General features: G+C 46.9%; 1 protein-coding gene across 1 annotated transcript in view; it reads left to right on the top strand.

The window, feature by feature from the left end:
- Nucleotides 1-23,585, top strand: part of SYNE1 (spectrin repeat containing nuclear envelope protein 1) — a 2,361,447-nt gene that overhangs the window by 1,045,128 nt on the left and 1,292,734 nt on the right. Inside the window, exon 57 of the mRNA XM_078648775.1 lies at nucleotides 13,400-13,582. Coding sequence (XP_078504901.1) covers nucleotides 13,400-13,582 — 183 coding nt within the window. The remainder of the gene's footprint in view (nucleotides 1-13,399; nucleotides 13,583-23,585) is intronic.

Here is a 23,585-nt window from a genome sequence, read left to right as displayed (position 1 = left end):
AAGACTCGCCGGTTACCAGGAAGAGGGCGGAGGGACATAACTGGAGAGACCCACAGGTGGCATCCCCTGAATCTGTGAATGGGAGACCGGGACTGGATCGACTGAGCCAGCGCTCCTGGAGATCCAGGTCCGCCAGCCCTCGATGGGACACTCCTGAGGCGGTTGAGGGTAACGGAGACTGAGGAACTCTTAGGACTACTATGCGGTAAACAGGAATGTAACGAATGATATCTTGATTATCTACACTGCTGTACTGGGGGAATGTGGTGGCTACATAGGGGCTAGATGGTCAAATAACGGACAATTTCAATGCAGGACTTGTACATGCATGGTTCAACTGTAATGTTGGGGGGGAGGGAGCCTGGGGGTGGACACGGCCGGGGCTACCGCGCTCCCCTCACAGAAGGTTCCACATAGAGTTTCCTCGGAGGGGGTCTCACTCTCCGGGCAAGGTTGGGCGACAGGCGCTCTGCTAATTGGGGTGGTGTGTAGTTTAAAACCCACGGAGCAGGGAGCAGGGTGGGGGGTGCTGTTGTATGGGGGGGTGGAGATGACACGGGTAGTTAAGGGGTGGGAAGGGGGGGACATCAGGTATGCACCTAACATGAACATTCGTACTGAATATGATTGTCCAGTGGGGGGTTGGGAGGGATGGGGAGTTGGGAAAGTTTTACGGTTAAGCAATGTAAGCATGCATAAAGTCTGTGGAGCTGCCAGTGTACAGGGACAAGCAATCTCACATAGCAATGGTTATGGCTAGGAGATGGGAGAAAAGTCTTAAAGTGCTGAGCTGGAATGTCAACGGGTTGGGCGACAGACTCAAACGCACCATAGTCTTGCAATTCATCAAACGATACCAGCCAGACGTAGTCCTGCTGCAAGAAACGCACCTTATGGGAAACACATGTCAGGCCCTCAACCGGTGGGGTTACACTCTTGCAGCCCACTCAGGCTTTACGCCCGGCTCTAGGGGTGTGGGGATCCTGTTACGTCGCACACTACCCCTCCACATAGAACACACTGAGTCAGATCCGCAGGGTCGATTTGCAACTGTGTCCGGAAGATGGGAGGTTGACACGCTGAACCTACTTTCAGTTTATGTCCCGCCAGGCCTTCAGTCTCAAGCTTACACAGACCTGGGCAAACTGCTTCTTTTCCTCCCGGACGGTCAGCTAGTTATGGGGGGATGACTACAACGCAGTGGTGTCGGGGACCCTGGACAGACGTCCTCCCAGGGACATACCACAGGGGCAGAAATGGCTTGCTGACTTCCTTGAAGCCTTTGGGCTTACAGACGTATGGCGCCTGCTTCACCCCACAGAGAGCCACTTCACCTTGTTTCTGGGCCACATCATTCCTTCTCCCGCCTTGATTACATGCTTACTCTACTACGTCCTGACATAACAGTACAAGAAGCCACACACCTCACCAGAGGCATATCAGACCACTCACCGGTCTTCACTCACATAACACTCGGGACCCGCCGTGAGGGCTGCATCGCACCAATAAATGTCTGGCTTTTTAAAAACAGAGACATAAGGAAGAAGCTAACCGAGTCCATTACCCAGTATTTCGAACATAATGAGGGATCTGTTGACTCCCCGGCCACCCTGTGGGAGGCATTTAAGACCGTGATCAGAGGAGAGGCACTATCGGCCATCGTCGGTGTGCGTAACGAAAAGAAAAAGCAGGTCTACTCAATTGAGGCGGAGCTAAATGAATTGGAAAGGGAGGCAAGTGAAAGCAGGACCATAGAGGTGCGACATAGACTGCAGCTTAAAACGGCAGAATATAAAGATCTGGTAGCCCAGGAGGCCCAATCGGTAACAAGACACAAGATGGGTAGGCTATATGACCAGGGCGATAAAGCCGGAAAACTTATAGCGTGGCTTGATAAAAAGCAGCATGCCGGGAAGGCAGTGCCGGAAATCCACACGACATCGGGCACTGTAGTCACTGAACCCCGGGAGATAGTGGCGGAATTCGCCAGACATCTTAAACAGGTCTATAGCCGTGAGTCAGACCGTCCAGAGGAGGATTCGGTAGACCTCCTTAAGGACATCCGAATGCCGTGTCTATCAGATAATGATCGGGAGGCCCTTGAGAGCCCACTTACCGAAGCCGAACTTCATCGTGCCATTGTGGACCTCCGTTCGGGCAAAGCCCTAGGACCCAATGGCCTCCCTATAGAGCTCTGCAAGCTGAAACCTGATGTCCTCAGTAAACACCTTAAGCACATGTTCAGGGAAAGCAAAGAGGCGGGAGTGTTGCCACGGGACCAACGCATAGCTACCATAGTAGTTATACCTAAAGAGGGGAAACCCAAAGAACTTTGTACCTCGTATAGACCGATCTCGCTGCTCAACGCAGAGCCAAAAATTCTGGCCAAAACACTTGCGAACCGACTACAATCGGTCCTTCCTGCCCTTGTTCATCCGGACCAATCCGGGTTCATGCCCCATCGAAACACTGCACTTAACATCAGACGGCTTAATGGGGTACTAGGGCAACGACATAGGCTGAACGAAGACGCGGTGGTGGTCTCGCTTGACGCCACCATGGCTTTTGACACCTTGGAATGGCCCTACATGATTGCAGTCCTTCGCAAACTGAGCTTCGGGCCTAATTTCATAGCCTGGGTCCGTCTTCTCTACACGGAACCGTTGGCGCAGGTACTTGTAAACAACAAGGTCTCTGAGGTTTTTACCTTGGGGAGAGGTACCAGACAGGGCTGCCCCCTGTCTCCCCTCCTATTCGCGCTCTCCCTTAAACCGCTCGTGGCCTGGATCAGGCAGGATGTTTACCTGAAGGGGATAGCCTGGGCGGAAGGGTGGGAAGACAAAATCTCCCTTTACGCTGACGATATCCTCCTTTACCTCTCTAAACCGCGTAGATCTATAATGGCGGCACTCGATATCTTCGCTAGTTTCGGCCGTAACTCCGGCTTCCGCATCAACTGGAGCAAACCTCACCTATATGTCCTCCGTGGCGACCCCCCGAAGCTTCCTGCCACGTGTCCCATTACAGTGGCTGAGGACGGTTTCATGTACCTAGGAGTCTTCATTACCACAGACGAGACACTGCGGTATGAGAAAAACCTGTTACCACCCCTGAGACGGCTCCAACGTGATGCTAAGTCCTGGCAGAAACTCCCATTGTCACAGTTGGGCCGAGCAGCCCTCTTTAAAATGATGGCACTGCCACGGTTTCTCTACGCCCTGCAAAATTATCCTGACCTGGTCCCCAACAAGTACTTTGTGGCCATTGAGACGGCACAGCGCGACCTCCTCTGGGCCGGAGCGCCTAGAATAGCATTGCGTAAACTTACACTGGGGTGGTTTGACGGTGGGATAGCCCTCCCAGATATCCGTAAATATTACTGGGCAGCTCACCTGTCAGCGATTAACCAGGGGATGTATAGGGACGCCAAAGATCCTGGATACGGGATGGACAGATGGTTGCTTCCCGGAGGGTATTATGAGATTGCACTCTACTCCAAACCGGGCACACACCGACTCACGGGACCGACACGACACTCAGTACAGATTTGGCACATCGCACAGAAGACACTGGGTTGGACGGGCGTCCTTACAATGGCCACACCAATATGGGCCTCCGAAAAACTGGGAAACCTGGGGCACACTAGGGGGTTCCGTAACTGGGACTTAATCGGAATTTCACAAATTAAGGACATCTGGGGCCCCAAGGGGATACATACCTTTGCCCACTTACAAGAGACATATGAACTTGCACGAACAGAATACTTTAGATATATGCAAGTGCGACATTCCCTGCAGGCGAATATTCCACCAGGCGTTACACTGCCTCAGATCTCCCCACTTGAAGACAGATTACTAGACGGCCACATGACAGAACATGCCATCTCTCTCACATACAAAAAACTAATTAATAATCCCCCTGACTCGCTCCTCCCCCTAGAAGAGAAATGGGTCGCTGATGGGTTGGAGATTGACGAAGAAGAATGGTTGTATGCTCTTGCATCACCAGGGAGGTGGCGATCTCGGCTCGACTGCGACTAGTAGAACTGAAAATACTGCACAGGGTATATCACTCATGTACTAGATTACAATTGATGGGGAGGGGAGGTGACGGAATCTGCAAGAGGGGATGTGGGGGCAGGGGCACATTTTTCCATATAATATGGGAGTGTCCAAAGGTGCAAAGGTATTGGAGGCGGGTGGTGCAATGTATGCAGGAGGTGTGGGAGGTGGAGATTCGCCCGGAAGTTAAGAGATGCTTTCTGAATATCTGGGAGCCCACGGATCTTCCTCCAAAAGGCAGAATATGGGTGACGCTTGGGCAGATGGTGGAAAAAAGGAACATCGCTAGAGTATGGGGTGCCCCCTAACCACCAACACTAACTGAATGGCAATCCGACATGGACTGGTATATGCTGCAACAAAAAACTGTGTATGTAGCGAGAGGGTGCCCAAGAAAATGGAAGGAAATATGGACATTTTGGAATGAGTATAGGGGGACCATCTGCGAGCCTCCTCACGCCCCGCAGACTGGTTCAGAGGACACTGATTAAAGAGACTTCTCCTTGATGTATATTTACGAATATGCTGTAATGTCAATGTGTTGCTGGTTCAGTAGCAGACTCGTGAATGTGTAACATGCTTACTGTGTTATGTTTCATTCCTAAAATAAAAAAAGAATTAAAAAAAAAAAAAAACCCTGGGCAGACTAATAATATCTGCAAAAGACAGTTTGCTGGAAAACGTATCAGTGTACATAGACTTGCTCTTACAGGAGGACGTGGTGGCCTTACCGTCGTATATAGTGGACACCACAGCCTTTTTAAGGCAACTGCATGATTTTAAATGGGAGAATGAGTATGTCCTTATGTCCTTGGATGTATCTAATCTATATACTTCAATCCACCACAGGAATGGACTGAAGGCAATTGAATACTTCCTGGGCACAAGGCCCGTAAAATGTCATGCACACAACAAATTATTGATTGACCTTACCAAGGCGTAGCTATGGGTGCGAGTTTTTCGCCTAGCTACACCTGTCTCCACATGGGTTGGTGGGAGGAGAAGGCATTGAAAATAAAGCACAGAAAATATTGGACAGAGAATGTGGTAAAGCGGGTCCGTTTCATCAATGACCTGTTTATAATATGGCGTGGAAATTGAACAAGTGCCGAGAGTTTTATCAAGGACCTAAACAATAATGACATGAACTTACAATTCACATTTGATATAAGTACAAGCAGTATATGTTTCTTGGATGTGGAGGTATATGTGCAGCACAAGAGTGTACATACACAATTACATCGTAAAACCACAGCAGGGAACACAATCCTACATTCTAGCAGCTTCCACCCAAAACACAGGGTATTGAGTATACTATATTGTGAAATGCTAAGTATTCGTAGGATTTGCAGTAATGATGATGATCTATATACAGCACAACACTAGCCGGGGACTATGGACATAAGGTTATAGATCAAGCTATTGCAAGCACAAAATCAATGTCGAGAAGTGATTTACTGTTCAAACCCTCATGTAGCAAAATAAAGCAGTCTAATACCATGGATAACGGAATCAAAAATCCCAGGCTAATTTTAACTTACAATAAACAAAGAAATAGCCTTAGGAAAATAATCAAAAAGAATTGGCACCTTGTTTTGAGTGACCCAGTAATAAGGGATAAAATGCCAACTTCCCCTATCATTACATTTAGAAAAGCATGCAGTACTAGTGACCATTTAGTCAGCAGCAGCCCTGAAGTTCCTACAAATACCAATTGGCTCACCAAACGCAAGGCTTTCTGAGGTGTGCGACATGCAAAGCATGTAAATATGGAGAGAGTAAGACCATATACCACACACCGTTCAACGACAAACCCAGTTTAATCAGTAAGTTTTTAATGTGTAAATCTGAGTTTGCAGTTTATGTGTTAGAATGCTCGTGTGGACTGAGATATATTGGCATCACCCGTCTCCAAGTCCAGCATCTACGGGCAATAACCAATAATGATAATTCCTATCCGGTAGCCCGCTACTTCAACGAAACACATAATAACAACTTGGATCAGTTGAAGTACTATGTAATCGATAATGTCCCCCTGCTAAGACAGGGAGGGAATAGAGATGCAACACTCAGAAGACTCGAAACAAAATATTTTAGAGCTTGACAGTAAGAGTCCACACGGATTAAGTACAACTGAAGATCTGTTCACTTGGCTTTAATAGAAATACTCCCTACTGAGAATAAAACCATGTAAATATATTAAGATATTTTAGTCTGTCCCTTCTTCCTTTAATGAAATTCAGTTTTTTTTATCAGTAGTACCATTGGGTCATGGTACACTGCTTAAATAAATAATGTATTAGGCACGGTGGCACTTTAGTGATGAACAAAGAGAAAATCGGGTCATCAAACCAGCACTTTAAGCACTATTAGAGCACACTTTACACATATCTTGTACTGTACATAGGAACCCAAACACACAAAAAAATGTGCGGGTCCCAAGAAAGTCGATACTTCAATTGCGGCAAACAAATAGGCAATATTTCGATTATCCAGTAATAAAAACAAGGGGGTATAAAAAGGGAATTATAAGCTTTAAGAAATAATACTGTGATAGGTTTGAGAGAAATATTTTTTATTGTGTATTATTTGTTTTAACAACATGTATTTATACAAATATTGTTTTAAAATTAGCAAATTTGCACAGGATGGATTGTAGATGACAATACATCATCCCAATGATTATTTTGCATTAAGCAGTTTGAAGTTGCATTAGAAACTTTTAATTATGTTGCCATTATGTCCGTTTTTTAACATGTTTTTAAAATTAATATTTATATCCGTATTTATACACAAAGATTTTTATGAACATTTATGAACCTTTTAACACGTTTGGGCGAGGAATCACTTAACTATGTTCTAAGAGACATGACGAGTGCACTGCTGAAAACAGAGAACAAAGCGTTAGTCTGAGTGCGGCCCAAAGCACAGGATGTCAAGAGTTTAACTATATATATATATATATATAACGCTCCAACTCCTCCTCAGATAATGAAGAAGACAAACAGCACTCGAGAGGGAGTTTTGCCAATCACGCAGTTTTTATTTTCGCGGAAAGGGCTCACACAGACACGTTTCGGCGTGCTGCCTTCGTCAGTGTGTGTTCCACACAATGTTTTACCGACATGTTGATAAAGCATTCAAATGGTAATAGACATGGACAAGGGACTGTCATCACAGTGTTTAAGGTGAGCGCCATCTTAGAGTGACATATATTCTATCATGTAACTCCGCTATACACACAAAATGTAATGCAATAAAGCCCACAGATGGGCAATCACACCTTAAAAACCACAGTGATGTGATATTATTCAATTGTTTTTCATTTAAACACAAATTAAGCCGTGGATCGGCTAGTGTTCCTCATCATTACATGTTCACACATCCATCTATATTTGTAGTGCAAGCGAAGAAAGGGGCAAAACATTGCATTGCTATTATCAACTCAATAAATGAATGAATGAATCATATGGGGTTGTGTCTTCGTCATTGTCTAAGAATGATAGTACATTATGCAACTACGAATTTATCAACCTAACTCACTCATTCAAGAAAAGAAAGAATAATCTTTCACCCTTAAACCTTCTAAAACCCAAATCATGTCAGTATTGTTAGGTCTCCCCAATTCATTGTCAAGTCATTGTCAAGTCACGATTGCATGATTGCATTTGCTACACAGTTAACATAGTTCATAAATCTAGGAATAATTACCTCAATCCATAAAGTGAAGATTTGATAAAATTACATATTATACAATCATCAAATCGTGGTTATTCATAACCTAATCGAGTCAAATTCAAATCAGTATTGTGTGATCAGGATTTCAATTACAAGCTACAGCAAACATCAGATACTTCTTTCGAAACATGTTACTAAGGGGGGACATCACATGTATATTTACATTTCGCAGCAGTGCTCATACAGTGTTTAACTTCTACCTTTCTTGTATCATTTTTTCTGTGAGCCATGCCTCTTATTTGCCCAGATGGAATGCCATCTCCTCCCCACTATTTAGACCTTTAGGATGTTTCGTAGAGAGGTCAATTATATATCTCGACTCCAACCTCTGGAGTCTCCTCAAGCGGTCTCCACCCCTCACATTTGAAGGTACAACATCTATTCCAAAATATTGTAGCTTGTTCCGATCCCGCCCGTGTACATCAGCAAAGTGGCGAGCCACTGGATAGGCTTGGTCCGCTTTGTCTATCGCTCTAAGATGTTCTAGTATTCTTAATTTAAGTTCTTTAATTGTACTTCCAATGTAGCGAAGGCCACACGGACAGTGTAGGCAATAGACCGCATGCTGCGTGGTACAGGTGATAAATTTATTGATGGTCATTTTCCTCCTTGTTTCTGTTATTGTGTACGCCAGGACCCGTTTACTGCCTGCGCACGCTTTACAGCGGCCGCAGGGGTAAAAGCCTTTCTGCTCCCTTAGGGTGTTAGTTCTGGGAGCAGATTTATCAAAGTGACTCGTGACCAGCATATCCCCAACTGATCTAGCTTTGCTGAAGGTTAGTAGTGGGTGAGTTGGTAAGTCTTCCCTAAGTACATTATCAGTTAACAGAATGTGCCAGTTTTTCTTGAGCATCATTCTCAAATCTGATGCCCCTGATGAGTACGGGGTGATTAGCCTGAATTTTCCTTTGTTCTTGGTTGCCTTTTTCTCACATTCCTCCCTTATAGGGTTAGGAGTGAGAAGGGTTTCCCTCTCGATCTTCCTTACTTTAGTCAGTGTCTTATTCAATCATTTTTCGCCATACCCCCTGTTCTTAAAACGAGATACGCACTCAGAGGCAGCCGCCTCAAAGTCGTAATCTCTGGAGCAGTTTCTGCGGAGCCTCAATAGCTCCCCATAGGGAATGCTATTGATAAGTTGAGGAGGGTGGCTGCTGCTGGCAAAGAGTGTAGAATTGCCAGCAGTCTCCTTCCTATATAGGGAGGTATGAAGATGTTCTCCTTCAATAAATATTCTCAGATCCAGATACTCCGCTGCCACCGGACTCACTGAACCCGAGAAATGCAGATTCAAGTTGTTATTGTTAAGTATGTTTATGTATTCATCTGCTGTTTCCTCCCCACCGTTCCATAGGATGAACAAGTCATCGATATAACGATGCCAGCATACCACTTTACCCTCCTGCTCCCTGATTTTACAGCTCCTGGGAAACTGCTCCTCCCACCAGCCCACGAATAAATTTGCGTAGCTGGGAGCGAAGCAGGTTCCCATCGCTGTCCCTGACTTCTGTATATATAGTTGATCTTCAAACAGAAATATATTGTGTGTCAGGCAGAATTCAATGAACTCCAGAATCATGTTATTATGTCTGGCGAAACGTAGTTGACCCTGTTCCAAAGCATACCTCACAGCCTCCAGGCCATGTTGGTGTTCAATGCTTGTGTACAAGCTAGCGATATCCAATACAATCATTAAATACCCCGGTTTCCATTCCAAATCCTGTATTTTCACCAAGAAGTCTTTTGTGTCTCTGATGTAAGATTTCAAACCGGACACCAACGGGAACAGGATATTGTCAACAAATTGGGACATGTTCTCTGTCAAACTCCCAATAGAGGAAATGATTGGACGGCCTGGAGGGTGGCTACGATTTTTATGCAGTTTTGGGAGGTGGTAAAATGTCGGTGTCATGGGACAGTTGTTTCGCAGAAACAGGTGTTCATCTCTACTTAGCATCTGAAGGTCATACCATTTTTGAATTAGTTTGTCATATTCACTTATACTTTCTTGGTATGATTCGTTGGTACATTTCTTGTAAAATTTCTCATCCGAGAGTTGCTTCAGAGCTTCCTCCTTGTAGTAGTCCCTACTCATTAAAACCACGTTCCCCCCCTTATCTGAGGGTTTTAGCACGATATTTTTATCTAGCATGAGGGTCTTCAGGGCGTTCCTTTGTTGTTCTGTGATATTATGTTCATGGTTATGGTGGTCTGTTTTCCGATATTCCATTAGATCGTTATTCATTGCTTCCGTAAATATGTCAATGGCGTCCCATGGAGATTGAGGAACAAAGATGGAGACGGGTTTGAATCCACCTTCCTCTCTATCCTGTTCCACTCCCTGCATTTCAGCTCTTTGTGCCAAATTCAGATGTCCAATATTGGGAGATTGTTCCATTTCTAGGCCTTCTAGGATCTCGACTGTTTGTAAGTCTCTACTGCTAAGAGCATCAGTTGCAGTTATCCTGGGGCCTTTTTTGCCTTTATCTTGTAAATGTGGACGCAATTTGAAATACTTATGGAGCTTTAGTTTCCTTGTAAATCGGAACAAGTCAATTTTTGTTTGTGTAAACTCCAACTCACTGTTGGGACAAAATGTTAATCCGAGGCTAAGAACTTCTTCCTCTTGGTTCGTAAGTTCCCTTGTTGTTAGATTTACCACTGTTAAATTGGCTTGATCTTCAAAGCCAATGTTGCTTGATGTTACTACTTTTTGTTTCTGTTGCGGTTCGTCCAGCGGGAAGCTCCTGTGCCTCCTCTGCCTCTTCTTGCCGCCTCCTGCTCTCCTTGTCCTCCTGGTTTTCCTGGTCCCGATGTCCCCGCATCTGGCGGTTTGTTTTTTCCGCCCCGGAGCCAGGATTTCTTTATCACCTCGAATTCCTCTTGAAAAGGGGTTCTCTTATTCCTTCCAGGCTGGATTGCCTGCGATGTGCGATTGCTGCCGCGTTCATCTGGGTCAGATTGGTCTTCTCCAGACTCGTTTTCAGTCACTTCGGATTCCGAGGTAACTGCATCAGTTGCGGCCACCGTTCCGGCCCTTCCGCCTGTCCCTTTCTGTAAAGCTTTGCGAGGAGCGTCATATTTCTTCGCATATGTTAGTACGCGACCTGTCTCATAATCATTTGCGTCGCGTTCATATTTTTCTTGCTTGCGAAGCTTGATTTTGGTCTCATATTTAACAAGCCGAGCCTTCATCTGATCTTTCATCTGTCCAATAGATGTTACTATTTTTGGTTCTGTTTCTTTTTCCAGCTCAGTGTTTACTAGAGCAATTTCAGCTAATGCTCTTTCTCTGTCGCTCCACGCGTATTTTATTAGCATTTTCAAAGTCCCTTCACAGTAGGTCGAGGTGTGTTCAAACCAGTCTGTGAGCAATTGAGGGTCAGGATTCTCATATGTTGGAACTATATGGACCCTTAGCTCCCGGGGTACTCTCTCTTCCTCAATGTAGTTGGTAAGACTTGTTGCCTCCCACCATTTCCGTATCTCCCGTTCGTGAAGTCTTTCAAGCTTCATCATGGTAGCTGTTAATTGATTATTGGGTGCCTCAGCTGCGGGCATGATAGTTTTGTCAGGTGGTTTTTCCTGCCGCTTAAACATGCATTTAGCTGCTTCTCTTCGCTCTGCATCAGAAAACATGTCGTTACACTAAACGTCTCCCACTGTTTTTATCCGTGTTTGAGACAAGTGTGGCCCCCCGCTTGGTCGCGCCCGGCACTATCTCCCTTCAGACGCCCTGCCGTAATGCTCCGCAGTGTTTTCGCTGACATGCAGCAATGGGGATACATAAATCCAAACGTGCTCACCAAAGAGACGTCTTCCTCGGGAAACCTTCGGCGGGCAGCCAGCTGGTTTCCTCCGTACTTTGTCTTCAGGCTCTGCTTCGATTCCCCATGTGCGGAATGGCGGTGCGCAGCTTCTAACTTCCAAACGCTCCTTCTCCACGAAGGAAGCCGCGCACTCTCGGGCGGGTGCTGTCAGCGGCTCGTGGACGCCGCGTCACATAACGCTCCAACTCCTCCTCAGATAATGAAGAAGACAAACAGCACTCGAGAGGGAGTTTTGCCAATCACGCAGTTTTTATTTTCGCGGAAACGGCTCACACAGACGCTTTTCGGCGTGCTGCCTTCGTCAGTGTGTGTTCAACACAATGTTTACCGACATGTTGATAAAGCATTCAAATGGTAATAGACATGGACAAGGGACTGCCATCACAGTGTTTAAGGTGAGCGCCATCTTAGAGTGACATATATTCTATCATGTAACTCCGCTATACACACAAAATTGAATGCAATAAAGCCCACAGATGGGCAATCACACCTTAAAAACCACAGTGATGTGATATTATTCAATTGTTTTTCATTTAAACACAAATATATATATATGGGTGCTGAGGAAGGCTAATGTGCCGAAATGCATTCGCCGCCACCAGACTGCCATTATTTGAATAAAGCCCCTCCTTTTACTTCCCCTCCGGGCTGCTGCTTCTTTCTTCTTTTGAGGATGGATTTACCTGCATGTTTTCCTGCGCACAGACCAGAGGCGCACTGCAGCCAGCCCCTGTCGTGAAGGGTCCGAACTTCTCTGGCTAGCTTCACAACTGTTTGCTACTTTTCCAGTTATGGATACGTCCGGAACCCGTCCCTCTCGCATGGTGATCAGAGTGGTTGAGGTGGGATACCTCTCATTGGGCACCATGCCCCTGCTCTATTTTTTGCCCTGCTTGAAGGACTGAAGGACTGACAGTTTGAGGGGGCCCAAGGAGAGACTTTGGTTTAACGGAACAACCTGAATCAGCCTACAAACCCTGCTGCTTTTTTCCTCGCCTCCGATTTATTACTCCAACTTGGAACACCATTTACCCTTCTCTATCACACCGGCCTGGATTGTGTAAACATGATGCATTCTGGGGGTTGTGGTGCGCAGATACCCACCGCACCGCAACAGGTGAGCGGAATCGCATGGGGGAGGAGCGGAATGGCGCCATTAACAACGAGCGGCAGGCTGGCTTTTCGAGACTTTCTGTCAGGTGCTGGGCGCTGAGGAAGGCTAATGTGCCGATGTATATATAGACACACACACATTTATACTCATCTTAAACAGACCTTTGCATGTGTGGTAAAGTCATACGTGGCATAGACATGCATGGTAAAAATGTGTGTGATAAAAATGTGTGGCAAAGGCACTGCATAGTAATTTCCGCTTTCTAAAGGATGTTTCCCAGGGCAGACGTACCTGGTGCATTTTAAAATGTATGGAAAATACTGTTTGCCTGCCGTACATTTATTTTGCTGAGTCGATGTATAATTTATGGTTCTACTGGATGTTACCGGCTTTTCTGAAGTGGGTAATGAGGGGACATAGTCTGAACAGGCAACACAAATATACATACCCATGTAGAAACATCAACTTGGTGCACTGAGGAGTAATGTAGATGTTTAGGAATTAAATACAATTGATAAAGCAAAACTGCTAGGTATTGCAAATCATTATTCACCACAACCCGAATGACAATTGAACAACAATATAAAGTAATAACACTTACATAGATGATGGTTGGACACGTCAAGGCACAACTAACATTACTACTTTTCTTTCAGGAGTTCTTATCTGATAGTGAAAATGGGCAGAAAAAGTTACAGGCACTTGTCATCAAAGGTGAACTTTTGAGCAGTATACTGTCATCGGAGAAGGGAAAAGGTGTTCAGAGTAAAGTTAGCACAGCTAAGGAGGACTGGAAACGTTTTCTTTCATCACTTCACCAAAAGGAGGCTGCTCTGGAGGTATGGAATGAGAAATTGAAGTACTGTGATCCTTGTGTGTTGTAGCTGTCAGATGACTGTGCTGTGCTCATCCCTTTTGTTTTCTTTCTTTGTATCATTTCCTCATACTTTTCTGATAACACACAGGAGATGTATTACAAAGCCAATATTTGGGGATTTTGTTTTGAGGATGTAATTGAACAGTTATTTATTTGGATGAAATATATATTAGGGGGTCATTTTACAGCTCTGCATCTCGTGTAGGTTTTGGAGATACAGATTGTAGAAAAATGCCTCATTTTACGTTATCACCCTCATTTATATTGGCTGCTGTTTTGTTTTTTTTGTAAACTTTTTATTTGTTTTCCAACACTGTTTGCCTGGGATGGGTTGTGTTCAATACCCTCCAGGACCGTGTGAGTGAGCTGTGCGCGCTGAAGGCAAAGTCTGTCTGTTTTTAGATCCTTAAATCCCAGCATTTATCTTACCCTCTGCGTGATACTCTGTCTGCTTCCATGGGCCGACTGCTGAAATCGCCTGAGGCCGACCAATCCCACTACCGGGGCGAGGGGTGGTGAGCGGCGGCCATCAGGGAGGTTAGCGGGCTAGTTGTTGGGACAGACAATAAATACCAAGGCCGATGCAACTGCGCAACACTGTTTGCCTGGGAAGGGTTGTGTTCAATACCCTCCAGGACCGTGTGAGTGAGCTGTGCGCGCTGAAGGCAAAGTCTGTCTGTTTTAAGATAGTTTTTAAATCTTTGTGGTTTTCTTTTTATGGGGGCACTTGTATTCTTACACTGCCGCTGCTTTATTAATACGCACTTTAAAACACTGGACCTTAAATCCCAGCATTTAACTTACCTTCTGCGTGATACTCTGTCTGCTTCCATGGGCCGGACTGCTGAAATCGCCTGACGCCGACCAATCCCACTACTGGGGCGAGGGGTGGTGAGAGGCGGCCATTGGGGAGGTTAGCGGGCTAGTTGTTGGGTATGACGATAAATACCGAGGCTGATGCGACTGCGCTGTGGACGCGCGCAGCGGGCACGCCACTGGCGTGCCAAAGGCAAGTCCGTCTGCGCACGTCCGTGTTTGGCCCGGACTCAGGGCCAGGAACCCTGATTCTTTGCTACCACACCGCCTCATCTACTCTAGTGATTCTTTGAGGGACTTATACCCACTAGGGTGCACAGCTTGTTGTCTCAGATTCCAGCCGTGTATTGAACCTGAGGCCATGGCAAAGTACTGCACTGATTGCTGCCACTCACTCCCTCAGATGCTGGCGCTGCCCTGCAATTCTTCAGCCAGGGGCAGAATGGAGGCAGGGAGGCAGAAACCGATGGTCGAGCCTGACTTCAAATGCCTTTTCATAAATGCCAGATCACTAGTTAAACATAGCGCCGAGTGCTCCCTGTTTATTGAGGAACATAATGTCAAGATGGCCTTCATCACAGAGGCCTGGACTGACAGCGCTTCTGGGCCTGACATTATCAAAGCCTCTCCCCCAGACTTTCTTTGTCACATGCTAGACAGACCTTTGAGGAAAGGAGGGGGCCTAGCTGTTATATATCACAAAAGCCTAATGCTCTCATTTGCGGCTGCTTCTAATCCAGATTGTGAGGCACTATCAGTCAGCGTGAGTTATGCGCCGCAAGATACATTCAAAGCCATGCTCATTTATCGACTCCCAGGCCCCAGAGGTGGTTTTTTGGAGTCTATGGATCATTGCTAGAGGAGGGGTTCTGTGCTAAAGCCTTTACCATCTTGGGCGATTTCAACTTTCATATTGAGGACACCTCTGACCCAGATACCTCCAGACTGATGCAAATATTGGGGGGAGGGGATCTTTTGCCACGGGTAGAAGGCCCGACACATAAGGCCGGCCACACTTTAGACGGAATCTTTACAAATTCCTCGAGTCTTTCCATTTTGGATATAGTGCCACTACCGTAGTCGGACCATGCTAATTATTTTTGCTAATGCTCTGTCCCCCACCAAAGTATCCTACCCGAAGCCCAGGGAGAAGATAGCCACAAGAGCCTATAAAAATATCAATGGTGCCAACTTTGATAAAGTTTTAAGAGACTCAGTGCCTAATCTTCCCACTAACATAGAGGAAGCCACAACAGCTTTTGAGGGATGGATTGACTCCGCCTGCCACAGACTGGCACCTGTCAAATGGTGCGCTCCAAGACGTGGACTTCTCTCCGCCCCGTGGTTCTCCCAGAACCTACAGGACCTTAAATCGGAGTGCAAGAGGCTGGAGCGTCTTTGGAGAAAGGGGTACACCCAGACCAACAAAAAAGCTTATAAAAATAGTCTTATAGCCTATAAAAAAATACTTCACGAAGCAAAAAAAAGCCTATTTTTCCCAACAGATTGCCGGAGCAAAATCCACGGTGAAGGAACTTTTTAGAACAGTGACTAATCTCACAACTCCACCCAAACCTACTACTCATAGTAGCCCAGATTTCTGTGACTCCCTAGCTTCTTTTTTGCTAAACAAAGTTGAAGTCATTTTCTCCTCTTTTTGCAATAAACAGGATGAGGCTAGAGATTGGGCAATTAGGTCCATTGAAACCAACCACCCTCCCATGTTTAATAATTTTACCCCATTGGGGAATAAGAAGGTTAACAATTTATGGATGGGTTGCAGATCCGGCTCCCCTAATGATCCTTGCCCGGCTGCGGCAATGAAAATCTCGTTGATCGTTATCTCTAACACTCTAACTTCCTTATTATTAAACCAGATAATGGGGGCAGGGCATTACCCGATTGCTTGGAAAATGGCTTCAATCTTGCCACTTATTAAAAACCAATTTAGATCGCAGTGTTCCCAATAACTATAGACCCATCTCCCGCCTTTCCTTACCTGCAAAAATTCTGGGTCATGAACATACAATTAAGCTTGTTCTTGGAGAATAACAACATTTTGGATCCTTCTCAATATGGGTTTCGAACGGGTCATAGTACGGAGTCAGCTTTGATTAAACCCACGGAGGAGGTGCGGGAGGCGGTAGATCAGGGAGGTTCAGCCATTCTGATCATGCCTGGATCTGTCGTCTGCCTTCGATACGGTCCATCACAATGTTTTGATGGATCGTCTATCGAAGGGGTCCAGGGCGTCGCCTGGAACCTACTGAAATCTTTTCTGGCCGACAGAGTTCAAACAGTAGATCTTTGGGGAGATAGATCCAAACAATTCTTCCTCCCATGTGGGGTTCCACAAGGCTCCTCACTTAGCCCGACGCTCATTAATATTTATGTGAGACCACTGGCTGCCCTTATAAGATCTTTTGGGCTACTGTTAACCTCTTACGCTGATGACACTCAAATCGTGTTATCTCTGCAGAGAGGTAAAGAAGCGGAAAAGGCCCCAAGCTGCCATGACTGCATGGTAGCAATAACCAGCTGGATGTCTTCCAACTGCCTGAAGTTGAACTCAGGCAAGATAGAGGTGATTATTTTTGGAAACAGTCCCAACTTCTGGTCTCCAGCATGGTGGCCCAGTGAAATGGGCCCCCCGCCACTACCTGCACTTAAGGTTAAACATTTGGGAGTGATTGTGGACAACACCCTCACATTTGGGGACCAGGGTAGTGGTGTGGTGTCTACCAGCTTTTACATTCTGGGAACACTGAAGAAAATAAAACTCCTCCTTACAGATGAAACCTTCAGAACAGTTGTCTCAGTCCTCATTCTATCCCGCCTGGATTATTGTAACAGCTTGTATCTGACTATCAATAATAAACATCTTAACAGATTACAGATGGTACAGAATGCGGCAGCCAGTCTGCTTACAGGCACTCCGAGATTTGTGTCGGTTAGAAAGGGACTACGCCACCTTCACTGGCTCTCAATTAAACAACGAGCCCAATTCAAGGCTCTCTGCACGGTTTTTAAGGCCTTGAGGGGGACTTGCCCGGAAGATCTAACAAATTGCATCCAATGGTATGTCCCCGGAAGAACATTGCGCTCAATGGACGTAAAGAGGGCGGCCGTTCTGAGGGCCAAAAAGGCGAACTGGGACGGTAGGAGCTTTGTCCTCAGAGCCACCAAGGCATGGAATGACCTTCCGTTCCATCTAAGGTCTGCCACGGAATTCCTATAATTCCGAAAAGGCTTGAAGACATGGCTTTTTCCAGCTCAGCCTTAGTTCTGTTGTAGGGATGAATGCTTTCAGGCAGACAGTGCTCAGCGCCGGGACACCTTTGGGTAACAGCGCGCTTTACAAACTCATATAACATAACATACATAACATTGCATCGGTACATATTATACATCGTAAACATATTGGCATTTCTCACCCCTGGTTCTAATAGGTTTACATTTACATCTGAGGTGAGCAAGGAGAGTTGTAGTTCACTGCCCCTGTTCAAAGCCAAGCCAATTACAAGATAGATTGTCAAATAGAAGGTTACATATTCTATCATATTGAATGGCATAGATCTGGCGTTAGTTCGTCTATTAATTGGCAGTAGGAGGAGACCCAACTTCTGCTGTCAGCTGGGCCTTCAAGGTTTGTCGTTCGCTCCGTAACTCATCCGTAGGGGAAATGCAGATATCTCTTCTGTACTTATTCAACTTCCCCATTTATGGTCCTACTTCCTGGGGCAAACCCATCCCTTGAACACCTTCTTCTCAGCAATCATAGCTGTGTCCATGTCTTTTGCCCATTTAACCACAAGCGAGACCATGTCCACCCCCCATTTCTGTGCTATTTTGCGCTTCGCGATGATAAAGCCCATCGAGGCCCAATTCTGTTCTGCCTGGGAGAGGTCAGTCGCTCCCCAAATGTTAAGAAGACAGAGCTGATGAGACAACTTTAGGGGCTTGTCACATGTCCTCTCAAGTTGGCGGGTAATCTTTTCTCAATAATACTTGATTTGTGGACAGTCCCATAATATGTGTACAAAGGCACCCACTTGGTTACAATGTTGGAGACAGAGCAGGTCAGGGTGTCTACCCAGTCTAAATAGGAGCTTAGCGTCAAAGTAGACCCAATGGAGAATTTTCAGCTGAATGAGCCGCAGGCGCATGGGAATGGCCACCTCCCTGGGGGACGCCAGTGCTTCTCGCCAGTCGTCATCCTCTATGCTTCCCAGGTCTGTCTCCCAGCTAACCCTCACTTTCAACATCGGATATGCACGATTATTTACCAGTTTCTTATAAGTGAGCGATGTGGCCTTGTGATCCATGGGGTCCAATAACTACCGGTCTTCCAGGGAGGAAGAGTCAGGGAGAGGGATATCCTTTGGCAGGGCGGTCGAAATTGCATGACTAATCTGCAAGTATCTAAAGGTCTTGGATTGTGCCAATTGGTACTTTGTCTGGTGGTCAGTGAATGAGGCCAGCTTTCCTTTATTCCACATGTCCCCAACCATGGATATCCCAATTATGTCCCACTTGTCAAATCCCGGGCATCGACTGAGGTGTCCCAAGATGTCAGGCTCCCACAGTGGCGTTGCCTTAGTCAGGCGTCCATTCCAGCCCAATTTTCTAGTGACCACGTGCCAAGTTTCGACGTTCAAAAGACAACTGTTCTCTTTGGAACCTTTGGTTCTTGGACATGATTTTAACATGATTCTGTTTTTATTATATTGATATGAGTATTTAATTGTCATGTATGTAATAAATGATATATTTTTATAAAAAAAATGTGGGTTTTTATATTTTGCATTTACCTTGCTTATCTTATTTCTGACACGGTGGCACTGTGTGTTTTTCCTTGAGCTCTGACAACCATAATATCACCTGACTATTAGGTCCTGTGTATGTATTCTGTGCTAGGGATATTGCTACTTTATTGAGCTAATATTGTTGTCATGGGTTTAAAAAGCTCGACTGGATGCCCGTTTGTGCCCATCGCCTTGCCGGATCGGACATCTTGTATGGCCTTTTGAATCTCTGTCTCCGTGATTTTCACCTCTAGGGCCTCCCTGTCCTGTGGGGAAATGCTGACCACATTAATAGTCGCTAAGAGGTTGGCCGACATTGGGGCCTGAGATGTATGTGAGACCTTATAGACTTCTTAAAAATAAGATGCAATGGTGTCAGGAATCAGTTGAGGGTAAGTGAGAAGTGTGCCATCTGGGCTGGCTATCGCACAGACCCACCTTGCCACCTGCTCCTTGCGTTCCTGCCACGCCAGGAGTTTGCCTGTTCGTTCACCTTGCTCATAGATCCTATGTCGGGAAGACAAAGATCGCAGCGTGGCTTCTTCTAAAAGAAGTTGTCTATAATCTTGCTGTTTGATTGTAAGGCAATGTTGGTCAGCTTGCTTGGGGTCCCGCGCCACCACATCCTCCAGTTTCAACATCTCTGCTTTCAGCTCAGCCACCCACTTATTTCGCTCAGCCCTATAACCCACAATTAACAACAATGCTCTGCCCTTTATGACTGCCCTGAATGCTCCCCATATCATCACAGCCGAGTCAACGGAGCCCACGTTCTCGGCAAAATATAATTCGATATCCTTTCGGAGAGCCTCTTTGATCTGAGGAATCTTTAAAACCCATGGCTGTATTTTAACAGTACCAAGGCGTCTAGTCTCTTGTATGCCAAAAGTTGTGAGGACTGGAGAGTGGTCGGAAATCCCACAGGCTAGGCGGCTCGCGCTTATGAAGGCGTGGATATCCCGAGTGTGCGTGAATATGTAAGCTATCCAAGATTGGCTACCATGCGCCCCAGATTAGAATGTGAAATGTGTGTGTAGCAGGTTAAGCCATCTCCATATGTCTAACACTCCCAGTGCGTTAGCAAACTCATAGAGTTGCAAGCCTCTCGGTGGGTCCTCCCGGGGCGGCAGATGGTCAGGAGAACCATTCATTGTGAGATTGAAATCCCCCCCAGCACTAGCACCCCCAAGGGCAGTTCCAACAACAAGGTGCCTACGTCACGTAGTGTCAGTCATTGTAGTCCTGGGGGAGCATAGACAGAGACAACATTAAGTACACGCCCTTCCCAGGAGCCCGTGACTGCTGTGTATCTATCCTTAGCATCAGTCCAGGTGTTATGGATGATATATGGACAACCCTTACGGATAAGAATCCCCACACCTCTGGAGCCCGAGGTAAGTCCGGAGAGATTACCATTCTGTAACTTTTTCTATTCAGAGCCCCACAGGAGTTTCCGACCAAGTGTGTCTCCTGCAGCATCACTATGTCAAGCTTTTGCCGTTTAATATACTGTAATACAATACCTCTCTTAATCTTGGCCCCAAGGCCGTTGTCATTCCTCGTGGACAAACTAAGTGTTAAGCCATGAGCTATCAATCCCATCATTGAGAGATGTGTGCAGCCAGGTGAACTCGTCCGTTAGGGGGTCCCCGGGCCCTCCCTCCATTACATAGCAGAGTATTGTTGGTGGCCCGAGGCAGCTTAATTGAACTTTATGTGGACTAATTGTGGTGAACCCATTGGTGACATTGGAGAACCAATCGTTGTGGAGTACTGATACAAAACATTAAAAAAACATGAACAAACCCCTCCCTTCCAGATTGAGCCCCCCTCCCCCACCCTGCCTTCCTCCATAGTGTCAGAAACCACCCGCCGCCCCCAACTTGCAGAGTGCCTGTCGCCCACCCATATCAACTTCGGGAACGTGTACAACCCCACTCCCTAGGGCAGCAAACGTGAAACCAAGTATCTAGCTCCGGCCTAAAAGCCGCCGGGTGTGAAAAAATATATTGAATGAAACTTCAAGTCATATAGAGTCACAGATTTGTAAATCCTGACTGTCCAGCATCTTCAGACATCAGAGGATCAGAGGCACACTAGTCTGTCCCTCAGACGACATGATAAGGAACCATGGCAGGAACACAACATTTAGTCCCTGTAGCCCAAGCGAGACAGAAAGAGCTCAAGCCAGCCCCATGAATGGTGCATTATCCGTTATCATCCCAGAGACCTCCGAGACTCTGAATCAGAGGGTGGCGGGGAACATTTCTGCTGACGCCACTCACTGGTACCTCCCACGTAGGTGTAGATTTGTGTGATTTCTTACCAACTGTGCACCAACCGTCAAGCCAGTCCCAAGCTTTCTCCGGCCTGGTGGAGAACCACAGTCTTTCATCGGATTCAATTCGGAGCTTCGCCGGGAACAACATGGCATATTTGATCTCTTGGTCCCTGAGAGCTCCCTTCACTTCCAGGAAACTCCTGCGCTGTTTCTGGGCCCTCAAGGTGAAGTCCGGGAAGAATGAAACTTTACTGTTTTCAATTGTCAATGAGGGGGGCTGCTCTCTCAGTTTGCAAAATCAAGTAACGGTTGGGGAAATTAAATACTCGGGCCCGAAGCGGACGGGGAGGGGCTCCTGGTTTCGGCTAACCCCTGGCACCCGATGGACTTGTTCAAGGGAGAAGCATTTGGACAGGCCTCTTGGTTGGAGACGCTGTAGGATCAGCTCCTCGACTAACAGATCAGCAGTTGGCCCCTCTGCCCATTTCGGAATACCAAGAATTCGGATGTTATTGCGTCGCATTCTGCCTTCAAAGTCATCGAGTTGTATTGCCCTCGCCTCTTGGGAGTTGCTCAGGTCAGTCACCTGCTTCTTGAGGAGGGTTGTGTCCGCCACCAGAAGTCGTGCTCTCAACTGTGCTCACCCGGTCCGCCATTTTCTTCATGTCCTCCCTCATTAGGGCTATTTCTGTGGCTACAGTGTCTATTCAGGTTTCAAGAGAGGTCCGCACAGTGATGATTGCCGCTAGGAGATCTTTGTTTGAAGACTCCGAGTCCTCACCCTGGACTCCGGTAGTGCCAGGCCTTTCCTCCTGAGATTTCTGCCATGCAAACTTTTCCAGTTTGGCTTGCCTTGCATTTCTTACACTGCGGCCCATCGCCATCTCAGCTCCGTGGGAAGGGTGAGGTTGCAGGGCTAGGGAGCGACTGCTACTCACCGCCGCCTGCAGTGGGATCACCCACTTGGCTTGTCGGCTTTGGCACATGGCCCTCCAGCCCCACATCGATACAATGCTGGGATGCACCCGTCGGGCACACCTGGGGGGCTCCGGTCACTCACTGCGGCTTTGAGTTTGAAATACCCCCACTTAGGTAAGAGTCGTAGCCCTCCGATCTGGTGACCCCATGTCCGACAGATTCACGGGACTCCGCCAGTGCATCAGGCCCAGATCAAATCATGGCTGTAGTAGTAGTTCACTCCTTCCCCTTGTGTGTAGTGCATCAGCAGCCTACGCCTCTGCCTCTATTACCAACTGGGCCACCCACGCCCCCATGCACCCTCAGGGAAATACTGCTGAGCCCCAGTACTCAATTGGCAGCAAAATAATACTTTAGTATCCCCGCCAGGAGCCCAGTTTTATATGTGGGATAGCTCGTAGATGAAAAGTGGCCCTGTGGGAGTCCGAGGCCTCTGCAGTCCTGGGGCAAGCCTCTTATCCAAAATCTCAGCAGGCCTCTGGCCTCTGGATGGGGTGACAGTCACATTGGGCGCTGGGGATGCGGGGAGATTCCTGCTCCTGTATGTGTCCTCACGATGGTGTAGATACGCGGCAGCGCAGGGGGGACCGCATAGAGCAACATCTATATGTTCCTCACCTCAGTCGTCACCAACCTGCTCCTTTACCCCTCTGGTAGGCTCTGAGGCGGCGGAATGCAGTCAGGATGCTAGAATCGCCCGGTCGGTTCTTCGCGGGCCAGGCCCCAGCTGCGGTGTTGCGTAGCACACCTACGCCGCACGGCGACACTTCCGCTGGGTGAGGCCGCTTCAGGTGGAGCCGGTGTATGGAGCCGCCCTCAAACAGCAGTCTCGATCGACCCCAAAGTTTGCCCGCACCTCGGGCTGCAGCCACAGCATTCAGGAAGCCCCTAGGGGCGATGATTCGGCCGGGGCAAATCAATTTAAGCGGATATTTCGGGAGTGGTGCAACGGAGCTCGGCTACCGTGCGGCCATTCCCGTTGGCAGTTGGCCACGCCCCTCACTGCTGGTTTCTTGACTTTTTGCACTGGGACTGTGCTAACCACAGCCCTGTGCATGTACTCCGACCTAGAAAACATGTCAAAA

The sequence above is a fragment of the Lissotriton helveticus genome, chromosome 6, assembly GCF_964261635.1.
Source record: "Lissotriton helveticus chromosome 6, aLisHel1.1, whole genome shotgun sequence".
NCBI lineage: Eukaryota > Metazoa > Chordata > Amphibia > Caudata > Salamandridae > Lissotriton > Lissotriton helveticus.
The sequence above is the reverse complement of the archived record's forward strand: the minus strand, read 5'-3'. Positions and strand labels throughout refer to the sequence as shown.